Source organism: Corythoichthys intestinalis, chromosome 14 (genome assembly GCF_030265065.1).
Source record: "Corythoichthys intestinalis isolate RoL2023-P3 chromosome 14, ASM3026506v1, whole genome shotgun sequence".
Lineage (NCBI taxonomy): Eukaryota > Metazoa > Chordata > Actinopteri > Syngnathiformes > Syngnathidae > Corythoichthys > Corythoichthys intestinalis.
Window position 1 is genome coordinate 32377993 of NC_080408.1, and position 12683 is coordinate 32390675.

Here is a 12683-nt window from a genome sequence, read left to right on the forward strand (position 1 = left end):
GTGAAGTCGACAGTTTTGACCATTATGGAGTAATTTTGCCATGCCTGTTATTTGTCATGACCATGCCATTTATTTAGCTATTGGGGAAAAATACTTGGATAAAAAGAATATCCTGTAAAAATATTGGAGTAGAGAGACTGAAACAATGACATTTTGAGGCTCTCTTCGGCGCGTTTTCCTTGTTCTGAATAATTCCCCCCTCAATGGGCTGAATAGTAAAAAAGATGAGCCCATTCTCACGCTGACGTCATCCACCTGTTGAGGACGCTAGAGCCCTATAATGGTAAGCGTGGCCAACTGGCAGATTAAAAGATTAATTTCTCGTCATCTGCGCTTTGCTAAATTGTTGTATATAGTCGAATCGTCTCAAAATATGATTCTAATTCACATAATAATGCTATTTAATACTTTTTTTCTCCTGTCGTACGCACTCTGTGAGTTGTCAAAGAGCTTTTGCTTAAATTGTCATGGCAGCAGCCATGGCCTGCTGACTGTTTTGAGTGGCCCACAGCAAATACTAACATGAACAATTGAGAGGGTAAGTGTCATTTGTCTGCACTGTGCTACTTCCGTTTTTCTACAGTGGGATAATTGAAGCCCCCAAGCATAGTCTATGCCTCAAGAATAAATGGTTATTCACAGCTCTATATAAATGTATTTTCAGTGTTTGTCAAGAAATAAAAATGATGTAATAATTGATTTCCGATTAGTCCGTCAGCGCAACCCAGTGCAATCACCAAGACATTCAAACATGTATCTATTCTTGGGGTTTAATGAACTTGGATGCAGCCAGCAAACGATTGAGACATTGATCCGATTGTCGCGACCAGAAAAGGCGGCGACGGTGTCGCAGACAGCACATTTCAATCCACAGAGAGACTCTAACTGCCATCTTACATTACTATCGATTTTCAACACCGAGACACCGGGCATGTCATTGATCTAGAGAAGCGCCTGTGTGCCACATAGGTCAAATGCATGTGATAAATAAAACAATGCATGAATCTTAACATAAAAAGCAACTGCAGTCTAGGATGGAAGGAATCAACTATTGATTGACAGTCTGCCTGTGCACCTCCGAAGGTTCTATCCCCCTTGTGCAGTGCTCTGGGGCATGGCTGTCATTCCTGGTACTACATGAGTGAGGGGGAAATTGGTGCATGGAGATATTTATATTCAGAAACACTTCTTTTTAGGTTAAAAAAAGACATAGTGTAGACAAATACAAGGTAAAGGGATCTGAAGACACAAGACGTAATACCTATAAAAGACTATGCTCTTAAAACTGGAATGATATTTCAATCAACGGACCATAAGGGAAAGTAATCAGTCTACTTCAATTGCCTTTAATTTAAGGCCAGAAAACTCATTTGACATGGAAGGGTGAGATCTAAATGAAGAGGAATTAATCACATCGATAGGGTAGCATAGGGACGTGGCACCTGTGGCTCAAGGTGAATTGGAAGCAAGAAGAGGACAATAAAAGTATAAGCTCAGCATATTTGAGAGGAATTATCATTCAAAAGCTTGCCAGAAGACTGAGGCAACCGTAGCCCCCACCTCAAACCATCACACACTACCCTCATTTTTAATAAAATCTTCACTGTGCACATGACATGAAAACAACATACGTTAGCTCATCGTCGCCTTACCAAAGTTTGCTGGTACTGCAACGTCCGGTTTTCAGGCTTGTCCTTCACCATGGCTGCGGTATCCTCATTAGGACAAAGCAGCCCGAGACCCCTCTGGAGCCTGTTAGTTAATTAACACACACCCCCGACCGCCATAGCGTGAGCTCGGAGTAACAGGTCTCACTGGGGAGAGACTCGTCAGCACGGATCAATGATGCCAGACGACGTTGAGCTGCCATAGTCCGTGTGTTAGAGGCAACAGAGTCAGGTCCTGCAGCTTCACTGCCTCAAAACACCTCCCCCTCCACCACTCTGCCTTAGTGTTGTGTTATTCAAGTGGCAATACGTGTGTGGCTCACTGTCGATTTATGTACTCAAATACCTGGCAACAGTCCTCAACATCATTTAAAAGGATGTTGTAGATGTTACATTTTGGTGAAAAGTGGCTCAAGATTATTCCAACACACATTAATGACAAAATTGGCTTTATGTGTGTTCCTAGGTATAGGCCAAAGTGACAATACTTCTCAAAACAGGACAGTGTCAAAATGCTAAGTCAAGTTGGAACTGCCACGTTTACATGAATACAACAAACTAAGATTTTTGAATATTCGAGCATTTGTTCCAGCCAGTGTTGTTTTTGACAGTTCTTTTCATTTTAGCCTAAGTCTTGGACGAAAATACTTATCAGTCTTAGTCATATTTTTGTCATTTTAAAATGTGTTAGTTTTAGTCTAGTTTTAGTCAGCGAATATTCAAACAAGTTTTAGTTGACGAAAACTTAACAGTTTAGTCTAGTTTTAGTAGACAAAAACTAGGGCTGTAACGGTACACAAAAATCTCGGTTCGGTACGTACCTCGGTTTTGAGGTCACGGTTCGGTTCATTTTCGGTAAAGTAAGAAAACAAAATGCAAAATATAAATGTGCTAGTTGTTTATTACCCACCTTTTTGCTTTCAGCAATAGGAACATTAGCCTATACAAAGCTAGAATTCTGCTCAAAAAGTAGTGGGTATTTAAACTTAATCCAACAACAATTTCTTTCAGACCCCGCGTATTGGTCAGCTTTCTTTCTGAAAGAAAGAAGAAAAGATAAGTCCTGTGCTAAAGAGAAAAGCAATCCCAATTACAACGATTTTAACATGTATTTTACAGATGAAATGCTTCAATGAATAATTTTTTGTCTTATGAACGATTTTCAAAAGCTTTATTGGTGGATTTTCTCAAGTTAAAGCGCCACACAGAAATCAATAAATTTAATTGTGTAAACAGGATCTGTGTATTATTTTTATTATTTAATTACAGGTTTTTTAGCTCACTTCAATTTATTTTATTTAAATGGGCTATTATTTATTTTATTATGTGTTTATATTTTACAGATGTGATGTAGTATTCGTTTATATTGTATATTTTATGTTGTATAACTTTAGTTCCTATGTGAATATTTGTTCCTACTTGTTTTGTTGTGGTAGGAGGGTTTTGTATTGAACACGGGGCCGTGTTGGTTATTATTATAGCAGAGAAGACCGCAGCAAATCAACAAAGACAAATCAACTGTACTACGATCTACCACTCAAGGGATCTGATGGACAGAAAAGTGGGTTACGATTGCATATTAGTTTGAAAATCGACCGGATCCACCGTATTTTTACACGAGTGACTTACGGTCTGCCCGATCTTAGCTACCGGTAGTAGTATTGACGCAGGAGGGCCACGTCTCGCGTCAAATAATAAACTCTGCCGTTCTTTTCGCGTGCGTCGTGTTGAGCCGCTTCTGGGACGCGTCTAACACGCGGCCGCACTGCAACTGGTGTGCATTGGCTGATTGACTTTAACGCCCGCGTTTCACTGCGTTCTTGCGGCGGCCATGTTGTCGCGCCGTTGACGTTTCTGGGTTATACTGTCCTACCGTGTTGGTCCTCATTATAGTAGAGAAGAAGGAGTAAATATAATCTAAACAAAGAAACTGTAACCCGATCGACTCACAGCCTCGAAAAGTAAGGGTTACATGACGTCAGAAACTCGTTCGGTACGCCTCCTTTCCGAACCGAGCACCACGTACCGAAACCGTTCAATACAAATACATGTACTGTTACACCCTTAACAAAAACATTTTCAGACTAGTATTGGTTGACAGACACACAAGGTTTTAGTAAAAAAATAAAGGTTACCAACAATTTCGAATGAACATTGACAGTCAAGTAAACACTTATTTTCACAACACTAGCTTTATTTTGGTGAAATTAACACAATGAATGCATAAAATAACATTCCTGCTGTTCAAGGAGGTACAAGTCATATTTAGCTTACAATTTATGAAGAACTTCATGAAGCATAGATAGCATGTTTGGAAATTAAAATGGCATGCACCTCTTGAGGGAGGCGTCCAGGAGGCATCCGAACCAGATGCCCGATCCACTTCACTGGCTCCTCTCAACGCGGAAGAGTAGCGGCTCGACACCATGTCCCTCCCGAATGACCAAGGTTCTAACCCTATCACTAAGGGAGAGCCCGGCCACCCTGCGGAGGAAACTCATTTCGGCCGCTTATGTCCGGGAACTTGTTCTTTTGGTCACGACCCACAGCTCGTGACCATAGGTGAGGGTGGGAACGTACTGTAGATTGACTGTTAAATCGAGAGATTCACCTTTCGGCTCAGCTCCTTCACCACAACAGACCCGTGCAGAGTGTGCATCACTGCAGACACTGCACCAATCCGTCTGTCGATCTCCCGCCCCTTCCTACCCCCACTCGTAAACAAGACCCCAAGATACTTGAACTCCTCCAGTTGGGGCAGAATCTCATCTCGACCCGGAGAGGCCATGCCATCCTTTTCTGACTGAGGACCATGGTCTCGGATCTGGAGGTGCTGATCTTCATCCCAACGGCGTCACACTCGGCTGCGAACTGCTCCAGTGAGAGTTGGAGGTCACGGCTTGATGAAGCCAACAGCACCACATCATCTGCAAAAAGCAGAGATGCAATGGTGAGGCCACCAAACCTGCGCCTAGAAATTCTGTCCATAAAAATTATGAACAAAATCGGTGACAAAGGGCAACCATGGTGGAGTCAGACCCTCACTGGGAACAATTCGACTTACTGTCGGCAATGCAAACCAAACTCTGACACCGGTCGCACAGGGACCGAACAGCCCTTACCAAGGGACTCAGCAACCCGTACTCCTGGAGCACCCCCCACAGGACTCCCCGAGGCACACGGTCGAACGCCTTCTCCATATCTACAAAGCACATGTGGACTGGTCAATGCAAGTGAACGAGTTAACTAGCAATCAAGGGGAAAAAAATGGGCTCCGTTACAGACTGTTATGATAATCCCATGTAGCACACAGCAACGTGCTTAATAAAGAGAGACAATCAGTCATTGTATGTACACATATGCTGCAAAGAACAGCCTTATATAGGTCAATTAAGATTTGATGTTATTTTAAATCTATGGGGAACAACAACACGTCTTTGTGTTTTAGACAGTCCAAATCCAGGTTAAAGGGCATGCTGCCTGATCTAATATAGTCAAATGTTCTTCCCATAAAATGATGTTTGCAGGCAGCAAATTGTTTGCTTTCAAAGGCTTATTAATAATAATAAATTAAAATAAACTAAAATATTACCCTAAACACGGCACTCCAGTTACACCAAAAATGTTGAAAATACAAGTTAAAATGATAACAGACCATTTGCTGAATAAAACTATAGGTCAATGATATCTTAAAATGACTACAGTGAGTAACAACTTACCTTCGCATAAATATCAGCATGTCGAACTTTGAGGTGTCGCTTCAGATTCATAGTATTTCCTCCAGCAAGTAAGTGGCCACACTTTTCACATTGGTCTCCCACGGGCACAGTGCATTGCGTTCTTCTGTCAGTCGTATTATAGTTAAAATGCGACAATAAATCCTTGCGACTGCAGCTGCCATTGTTTATGTTAGATCACTGCTCATGTGCACTGCCTCTGGGGAGGATGGGGCGTGCGCAAGTAGCAAAACACGGCAGGCTGAAAAACTACGAGCACAAAACAAAAATAAAAAATACGTGCACAACTATCAAATGTCACGCAATGTGAACATATGACGGGTACGATGCTGCATTTTCATCTCATTTGTGTCTCGTCAGACGTAAATTGGCAATCTTTTCGTCACGTTACAGTCATCCACGACACATTTTCAGGCCGTCATCTTTACGTCATCGTCATGAAAAAATTTTTGTTAACGAAATGTTTTCGTTGTCGTCGTTGTTGACGAGAACAACACTGGTTTCAGCAACAAACAAACAAAAATGTTTGTTTTTGAGGGGTCGAAACAAAAATTGTTTTTAGAGAACCACTGTGTGATAGCGCCTATAAAAGATTTGGTCAAGAAAAACTTCGTAATACAGCATAACTTCATAATTTTTCAACATAAGGTATCTCCTGGACCTTTTTGTTTCGTCTGCTATGTAATGAACCCGTTCTCCAAATGGTTGACAAGTTTTCATTAGAGCTTATACTCAACTTAAATAACTCAGCCAACTGCTTCCCATGAAAGCAAAGTTGGCTGACGGTTTGATCACAAGGTAAGTAAAATGGTCAAATTTGTCCTGAAGCCATTAGCTTCAGTCAACCTGTCTTCACCAAATAACACATACACACATAAGACCTCACATAAGGGTTTGGCAGCATTAAAATCAAACAGGTTTAACATATACAACTTGATGATTTTCTAAGCAGATCCATGAGGAAAAATCACTATCAGTACACCACAGACCACAGGATAATTGCTTAGTATAATTTTTGAGTGACAGCCAACAATCGCGCCTTTGTTGAAATTGCTCTGAAGGTGGGAAATTGACACAGATTTCTCAAAGATAACCCATCATCATAGATGACTACACCAGATCTCGGCAACCTCAGGAAAGTCCAGTTCAGTTAGCAGGGTTTCCCCAAGGATTTTTTTGGAGCTGTGGTGTGGGCTTCGTCGGAGTCGGACAGCCTCACCATGTCGTGCCAAGGCAATTTTTTTTCCCACTTTTTTTTCCCCAAGAAGAACCATAACAAAAATATATTTGAAATATTTCATTAGCCAAGCTAATATAGTAGCTCTCAGCTACGGCACATGTACGTAAAACGTGTAGCTGATTACAGCTACGTTACCCTACGTAATAATACGACTTTTTTTCTCGTAGCAATAGTACAACTTACATCTTGTAGTCCAGGGGGCGGCAACCCAAAATGTTGAAAGAATATGTCTGGAGCCGCAAAAAAATTAAAAGCCTTTTATAAGCCTTATAAGAAAGCAACACTGTATGTTTTGATATTAACTATATTAGCCTACTATCAAAATAACTAAGTTGGCTACAAATACATTATTAGCCTTCATGATTAAATGTTTATTTTCCCTGCAGTGGATCCTATAGAGAATGACGCACCACGTGACTACTTTGTTGTACGATGCCACCTCACGTTTAACTTCATTACAATAATAATGAATTAAAAGAATGTTTGGGTCATGTTTGTCCTCCTACAGAAACCATAATAAAACAAAAAAATCTATTTCCCTCCCCCATCTTTTTCCATTTTCAAAAAATCTTTGAAAAAGCTCCAGGGAGCAACTAGGGAAACGCTAAAGCAACGCACGCGGCACTAAAGCCGCTGGTTGCACACCCGTCATAGTCCTTCTTTTTCCTTTTATTTGGTCCTAATACGGACTACATTACCTCAACAATAATAGTCCTTCTGTTAACGGACCCATTTCCAGGAGTAGGGGGAATATTCTAATAGCCGTGTCCAGAGTTTTACTAGTTTCGGTGAGAAGGTGAATAGTTTTTTTGTTGTTGTTCGTGAACTACTTTTGCACAAAAACGCACATCGAGGTACCCTTAACTTAGCAAGGAGAGGTATGAGAGTCATTTTTCGAGTGTCCCAGAGTTCGTGAAACTAGATAAAAAGCGCATTTATCAAAGTTTCGTCAACCGTGATTGTGTATATCCGTCCGCCGAAACAGCATGATAGGATAGATATACAGTACATTAAGTACGCCTACACGGTGCTCTTTGGGCCGCGCCTATTGGCGCAAATTCATTCAAACTTAGTCTTCCGTTCAAGGCGGCGATCCACCGCACACTTTTGCCGAAAAGTCCGATCCAAACTACCGTAAGGACCCTGATATGGTCACGAAGAAGAGGAGTCGGTATTGGCTTACCCATTTTATTGTTGTAGCAATAATTAAAAAAAAAAAAAAAAACAATAACAAAATAACAGCGGGCTGCCGTGACATGCGACCGATATCTCTTGCTATCTCACCCGTTCTCCCATTTTTCGTCTCTTAAAGAGCATACGACATGAGAAAAAAAGTCTTAAATGGCGTTATTATGTGAATTAGAATCATATTTTGAGACGATTCGACTATATACAACAATTTAGCAAAGTGCAAATGGCGAGAAATTAGTCTTTTAATCTGCTGGTTAGCCACGCCTACCATTATAGGGCTTTAGCGTCCCCAACAGGTGGATGACGTCAGCGGTAGACTGGGCTCATCGGTTTTACTATTCAGCCCACTGAGGGGGAATTATTCAGAACGGGGAAAACGCGACGAAGAGAGCCGCAAAATGTCATTGTTTCAGTCTCTCTACTCCAATATTTTTACAGGATACTCTTTTTATCCAAGTATTTTTCCCCAATAGCTATATAAATTACTTGAGAAGGACCAGTCAGCCCGTCGAGGGGGAACTATTCACAACGAGGACACGCGACAAAGAGAGCTGCAAAATGTCATTGTTTCTATCTCTTTACATCAATATTTTTACAGGATATTCTTTTTATCCAAGTTTTTTTCCCCAATTGCTAAATAAATGGCATGGTCATGACAAATAAGTCTTGTGCTAAATGGAATATGAAATAATAAAAATGCATTTATTCAGGACGAAATGGCAAAATTACTCCATAATGGTCAAAACTGTCGACTTCACCTTTACTGTCGGACCTCCCGAACGATATTTTATGACACCTAAATCGGACATATGTCATTTTCCTTCCCCGGCTTCGGAGAATGTAAACAAACCAAAAGGCGTGACAGCTAGCCGACATGCTAACCCGAACCGAGTGATGTTTCAAAGTCTTGGAAGCGGAAAATCACACATAACTAGCCTGGATTATTTGACATGACGACTAGGTTGTTGATTGTCTTCACGGATCGGCAAACCGCCCGGCGGAGAGCAATTTACAGCTCGTTCCGCAGGAGGAGGGCGGCTGCAGTTGTTGTGGAGCTAACGTGCTGCTAATGTGCACGAGGAGAGCTTTTTACATGCCTATCAATGATCAAACGTAAGTAGTCCTTTATTTAAAGAAAGTTTGTAGTGTTTACTTTGTAATAGCTGTATTAATATTTGACATAATACTAAACTAGATGTTTACTCACTTCCTCGTAAGTCCAATGCTCCTACTGTAGTCGGGCTTGTTTTGGCCAATCTCCACGGCGAATGGGAACCTTTTGAAACTCCAAAAAGGCGCATACGCCTCTCCCTCATACAGAATGATTTTTCTGCAGCCGTTTTGGCTGGCGTGATGCGAAAAATAAATGTCATTCTGTATGCGGGAGAGGCGTATGCGCCTTTTTGGAGTTTCAAAAGGTTCCCATTCACCATGGATATTTACTGTGGGACCATTGGACTTACAAGGAAGTGAGTAAACATCTTGTTTTGTATTATGTCAAATACGAATACAGTGATTACAAAGTAAACACTATAAAATTCCTTTAAATAAAGGACTACTTACGTTTGATCATTGATAGGCATGTAAAAAGCTATCCTCACGCTCATTAGCAGTTAGCTGTTAGCACGTTAGCTACACAACAATTCCAGCCACCCTCCTCCAGGGAACGAACTGTAAATTGCTCTCCGCCGGGCGGTTTGCCGATCCGCAAAGAAACTCGACAACCGGGTCGTCATGTCAAATAATCCAGGCTAGTTATGTGTGATTTTCCACTTCGAAGACTTTGAAACATCCCTTGGTTCGGGTTAGCATGTCGGCTAGCTGTCACTCCTTCTGGTCTGTTTACATTCTCCGAAGCCGGGGAAGGGAAATGACATATGTCCGATTTAGGTGTCATAAAATATCGTTCGGCAGGTGTGACAGTAAAGGTAAAGTCGACTGTTTTGACCATTATGGAGTAATTTTGCCATGTCGTCTTGAATAAATGGATTTTTATTATTTTATATTCCATTTAGCACAAGTTATTTGTCATGACCATGCCATTTATTTAGCAACTGGGGAAAGTACTTGGGTAAAAAGAATATCCTGTAAAAATATTGAAGTAAAGAGACAGAAACAATGACATTTTGCCGCTCTCTTCGTCGCGTTTTCCTCATTGTGAATAGTTCCCCCTCGACGGGCTGACTGGTCCTTCTCAAGCCATTTATATAGCTATTGGGGAAAAATACTTGGACAAAAAGAATATCCTGTAAAAATATTGAAGTAAAGAGACAGAAACAATGACATTTTGCCGCTCTCTTCGTCGCGTTTTCCTCATTGTGAATAGTTCCCCCTCGACGGGCTGACTGGTCCTTCTCAAGCCATTTATATAGCTATTGGGGAAAATACTTGGATAAAAAGAATATCCTGTAAAAATATTGGGAGTAGAGAGACTGAAACAATGACATTTTGCAGCTCTCTTCGTCTCGTTTTCCTCGTTCTGAACAATTCCCCCTCAATGGGCTGAATAGTAAAACCGATCAGCCTAGTCTACCGCTGACGTCATCCACCTGTTGGGGACGCTAAAGCCCTATAATTGTAGGCGTGGCTAACCGGCAGATTAAAAGACTAATTTCTCGTCATCTGCGCTTTGCTAAATTGTTGTATATAGTCGAATCGTCTCAAAATATGATTCTAATTCACATAATAATGCCATTTAAGACTTTTTTTCTGGTGTCGTATGCTCTTTAAGGGACGAACAACAATGAACAGGTTGTTGCTGAACCCTTCACACTTGGCTGCTGCTAGTTTGAAACGGCCTAAAATATTTAGAAAAAAAAAATCTAATTTGCAAGGCATGGCGGCTTTTATTTTGGTGTGGCGGGGCGCCACAAACTCTTATACGTAGGGGAAACCTTGGTTAGTATGATCCTATTTGGAAACAGTATTTTTTAACAGTATTACTTAAAAATAGCTTGTACAGATCATAAATGGTGTATGCTTTCCCACTCTACATAAGTTAACAAATCAGAGGTCAACCGGCATCATTCAAAGTATTGCTTTTGATCTTAGATGTTCCACTCACTCAAGAAATTAATGAATGAATAGCTGATTGGACAAGCTATCCAGATAAAAGAAAGGCCAATTATTTCATTTGGAATTTTCATTCATTTGATGGTTTCACGCATTAATGCTCAAAGTTGATGCCAATCCTTTTTTTAGCGCAATAAATTTCTACCGATTCACCAGTTCTCCTTTAAAGTCAACAGATACAAGACTGTTTTAGCTGGCTGAGTACTCTCGCTGATGAATCATCCGAGCTTCATGACTAAAGCCAACGGAGTATATCTATCTGTAAACTCTAAAATTGATGCAAACTAAAGAAAAAGTAAACAGTGGCTGTTGAATAATGGCTCTCCAGTGACGGATTGTAGGAATATGTTCTGGCCACTTCATTTTCTTGCTCATCTACATTTTCAAATAGGTCTTTTTGACAATTAAAATTATTAATTTAACACATCCACTCAATTCACACATAACACTTTGGAAAATACCCAGGAAATAACCATGAATATTTAATCAGTGAGAGGGAATATAGGGGTTTGGTGATGTATATAACGTAGTTTATAAACACCATATATGCTTTAAAGTGCATGTGACACGAAAAAGCATGTTTATTTCATAATACACGCGGTATTTTATGCTCCTGAATGATATGGACCGTTTGGATGTGTGTGGAAGCGATCGCTATATTTATTTAGTTTTTTGAATCCCGCGCCATGAAAATGAGTGACTTCCGGCTTCGGTCTTGCATTGAGGAGGAGGGCACTGTGACGTGTACGGTAGAAGGCGTCCTCTTCACTATACAGCGTACTGTTGTGTATGAGGACAAAGGATTCAGCTGATTTTGCGGATTAATACGTTTATTTTTCGCATCACGCCAGCCAAACGGCTGCAGAAAAATCATTCTTTATGAGGGAGAGGCGTATGCGCCTTTTTGGAGTTTCAAAAGGTTCCCATTCGCCGTGGATATTGGCCAAAACAAGCCCGACTACAGTAGGAGCATTGGACTTATGAGGAAGTGAGTAAACATCTTGTTTAGTATTATGTCAAATATTAATACAGCTATTACAAAGTAAACACTACAAACTTTCTTTAAATAAAGGACTACTTACGTTTGATCATTGATAGGCATGTAAAAAGCTCTCCTCGTGCACATTAGCAGCACGTTAGCTCCACAACAACTGCAGCCGCCCTCCTCCTGGGGAACGAACTGTAAATTGCTCTCCGCCGGGCGGTTTGCCAATCAGCGAAGACAATCGACAACCTAGTCGTCATGTCAAATAATCCAGGCTAGTTATGTGTGATTTTCCGCTTCGAAGACTTTGAAACATCACTCGGTTCGGATTAGCATGTCGGCTAGCTGTCACGCCTTTTGGTTTGTTTATATTCTCCGAAGCCGGGGAAGGGAAATGACATGTCCGATTTAGGTGTCATAAAATATCGTTTGGGAGGTGCGACAGTAAAGGTGAAGTCGACAGTTTTGACCATTATGGAGTAATTTTGCCATGTCGTCCTGAATAAATGCATTTTTATTATTTCATATTCCATTTAGCACGAGACTTATTTGTCATGACCATGCCATTTATTTAGCAATTGGGGAAAATACTTGGATAAAAAGAATATCCTGTAAAAATATTGATGTAAAGAGATAGAAACAATGACATTTTGCAGCTCTCTTTGTCGCGTGTCCTCGTTGTGAATAGTTCCCCCTCGACGGGCTGACTGGTCCTTCTCAAGTAATTTATATAGCTATTGGGGAAAAATACTTGGATAAAAAGAATATCCTGTAAAAATATTGGAGTAGAG

At 40.8% G+C, this 12683-nt stretch overlaps 1 protein-coding gene across 3 annotated transcripts in view; it reads right to left on the reverse strand.

The window, feature by feature from the left end:
- clcn2a (chloride channel, voltage-sensitive 2a) overlaps window positions 1–1822 on the reverse strand; it is a 91056-nt gene extending 89234 nt beyond the window's left edge. For all 3 annotated transcript variants that reach the window (XM_057857267.1, XM_057857266.1, XM_057857265.1), the window contains exon 1: window positions 1653–1822. In XM_057857267.1, the coding sequence (XP_057713250.1) occupies window positions 1653–1703 (51 nt within the window). In that variant the 5' untranslated portion in view covers window positions 1704–1822. The remainder of the gene's footprint in view (window positions 1–1652) is intronic.
- Window positions 1823–12683: the final 10861 nt, after the last annotated feature.